Here is a 2,500-nt window from a genome sequence, read left to right on the forward strand (position 1 = left end):
GGTAGCTTGTTATTTATTTTTATTTTATATTTCAAAGGCAGAACATTGTTGATGACTGTACTCACCAGTTCAGCATGTTTTTTAATGAGAGCCTCCAGTTTCTGCTCAGGGCTTCCGAGTTTATTCAGGCTCTGCATGAGCAGCATGGCTTCCTTCCCTGTGATTATTGACACAGTTTTCTTTGGTTACACAGTTTGATTGCATTAAGTGGTTAAGTATTCACTAATCACATTTCAAATAGAGTAACATGGGGTTAAATATCTTGCATGTGACTCACCGAGGCCTTTAAGCATCTTCTTCTCCATTTTCTGGTCTTTGTTCTTGTCTGGGACGGCCTCTTCCTCAGCATCCTCGGCCTCACCTGGCTGTTCGCTCACCTGATAGGTGCTGATAATGTCCTCCAGCTGCTGACTCAGATCCTCGGTGAGGTCATGGGTGACTTCAGCCTTGGTGTCACCGTTTACAGACTGGGAACAACTCTCCATTCTGATGGAATCTGCTTCTGAGAAAGGACAGAGTCAGTCAAAGATGACGGGATGAATCTGTTTTGCTTTAAGATTGAACGACGGAGACGTTTACATCACAGGTTTTGATTCAGATTAAATTTTGTTAGTAGTATAAGAGTGATTCTTGTATTATTATTTTACTCAGAAATTGCTAGTAAATTTCACAAACAATTACAAAGAAACAGCAAGGAACACATTGAAATAAACAAGAAATTTGAACTAGAATGATTGAAAGTATTTTCTAAAATGTACTCCAGTAATCAACTTCGAAAAACAATTTTTATACAGTGTGCTTGTTAATATGTTTCATCTTATGTTAAAACATTTATCACAAGTTTTGATATTGTTTAATGTGATGGCAATGATTTTTCAGTTTTTGAAGAAAAACTTGTAACTTTTTATTTAGAAGTTAGTCTACTTTGATTCATAAAATCAAAGAAATACGTCTTTTTAATATTTTTTTGTGAATTAATGAAGCATAGAAATTCATACTTTTAATGCTTTTTGTAAAAACAAAACCATTTTCTAAAGTGTTAGGCATGATCCCAGCTAACAAAAATATGTTTGAAGAATTTTATAAAAACATGATTTCTAAATGTTCTCTGAATATTCAAAACAAACTGAGTTTTGTTCTTTGTTTTTCTCAGTTATGCAAATGTTAACAAACATTCCATTTTATACATTTAGAAAGATTATGAGAATGTTACTTTTGAATGTGAATCTGAACATTCTGAAACAAGTAATAGCATTTAAAAAATTTTGAATTATGAAATTCCAACTAAAACATTTTAGAAAAATGTTCCATGAATTTACGTAAATGCAGTTTTTGTGCTAAAGTTTGAGAGCATTATTAAAGACTTTGAACTTAACTTAGAACGAACATTATATTAATGTTACTGGAAGAACGTTTGTTCATAACTTTAAGAGACCCTTGCCAGAACTTTCTGAGAATGTTCCGTGTTATAGATGGGATGCTAATGACATGCAATAATGGGGACAGCAATTTTTGGTTTGAACAAATAGTACACATACTCAAAGATATTGTGAAGTAGAATTTCAATGATTGTATCTGTAACCCCTCTCTCCCGGGTCCTCGCCGCCACACCTCGTTCTTGTTCCGAGTGGGTCTCGAACCCGTGTCTCCGGCATTGAGAAGGCGGACGCACTAACAAGGAGGCTAAAGACTGCAGCCACTAGCGTCTCTTGAGATCAGGGGAGTGAGGGTTACCTGCACAGCACCTACTCGCTGGCCTCCGTTACACTCACCCCCCTAACCTCACTCCCATCCCGGTCACGGCACCAATGTAACCCCTCTCTCCCGGATCCTCACCGCCACACCCCGTTCTCGTTCCGAGTGGGTCTCCGGCATGGGAGGCGGACACACTAACAAGGAGGCTAAAGACTGCAACCACTAGCATCAGTCGCTAGTGCGTCCGCCTCCCATGCTGCAGACCTGGGTTTGAGACCCACTCGGAACAAGAACGAGGTGTGGCGGTGAGGACCCGGGAGAGAGGGGTTACAGATACAATCACTGAAATTCTACTTCACAATATCTTTGGGTATGTATACTATTTGTTCAAACCATTGGTTACATTGGTGCCGTGACCCGGATGGGGAGTAAGGTTTAGGGGGGTGAGTGTAACGGAGCCCAGCGAGTAGGTGCTGTGCAGGTAAACCTCACTCCCCTGATCTCAAGAGACGCACTAGTGACTGACGCTAGTGGCTGCAGTCTTTAGCCTCCTTGTTAGTGCGTCCGCCTCCCATGCCGGAGACCCACTCGGAACAAGAACGAGGTGTGGCGGTGAGGACCCGGGAGAGAGGGGTTACATATCATTATTCATAAATAATTTAAAACTACTTTAAACTTTAAAACTAATGCTTTAAAGGAATCTTTAAAAGTTCTTAGAATCACTAGACAAATCACCCATATATGTTTAAAAGTGCACACAATCAGATCAGATCATGATGTGTAATGACTGCTTTAAATGTATTTG

At 39.7% G+C, this 2,500-nt stretch overlaps 1 protein-coding gene across 2 annotated transcripts in view; it reads right to left on the minus strand.

Moving 5' to 3' along the window:
- txlnbb (taxilin beta b) overlaps positions 1 to 2,500 on the minus strand; it is a 9,680-nt gene that overhangs the window by 6,468 nt on the left and 712 nt on the right. Inside the window, exons 2-3 of one of the 2 annotated variants that reach the window (XM_016546263.1) lie at positions 278 to 499; positions 66 to 157 (exon numbers count right to left, since the gene is read on the minus strand). In XM_016546263.1, coding sequence (XP_016401749.1) covers positions 66 to 157; positions 278 to 485 — 300 coding nt within the window. In that variant the 5' untranslated portion in view covers positions 486 to 499. Of the gene's footprint in view, positions 1 to 65; positions 158 to 277; positions 503 to 2,500 lie in introns of both variants that reach the window. The other variant, XM_016546254.1, reaches the window with a different exon arrangement.

This window comes from Sinocyclocheilus rhinocerous, unplaced genomic scaffold (assembly GCF_001515625.1).
Source record: "Sinocyclocheilus rhinocerous isolate Xijiao unplaced genomic scaffold, SAMN03320098_v1.1 scaffold853, whole genome shotgun sequence".
Lineage (NCBI taxonomy): Eukaryota > Metazoa > Chordata > Actinopteri > Cypriniformes > Cyprinidae > Sinocyclocheilus > Sinocyclocheilus rhinocerous.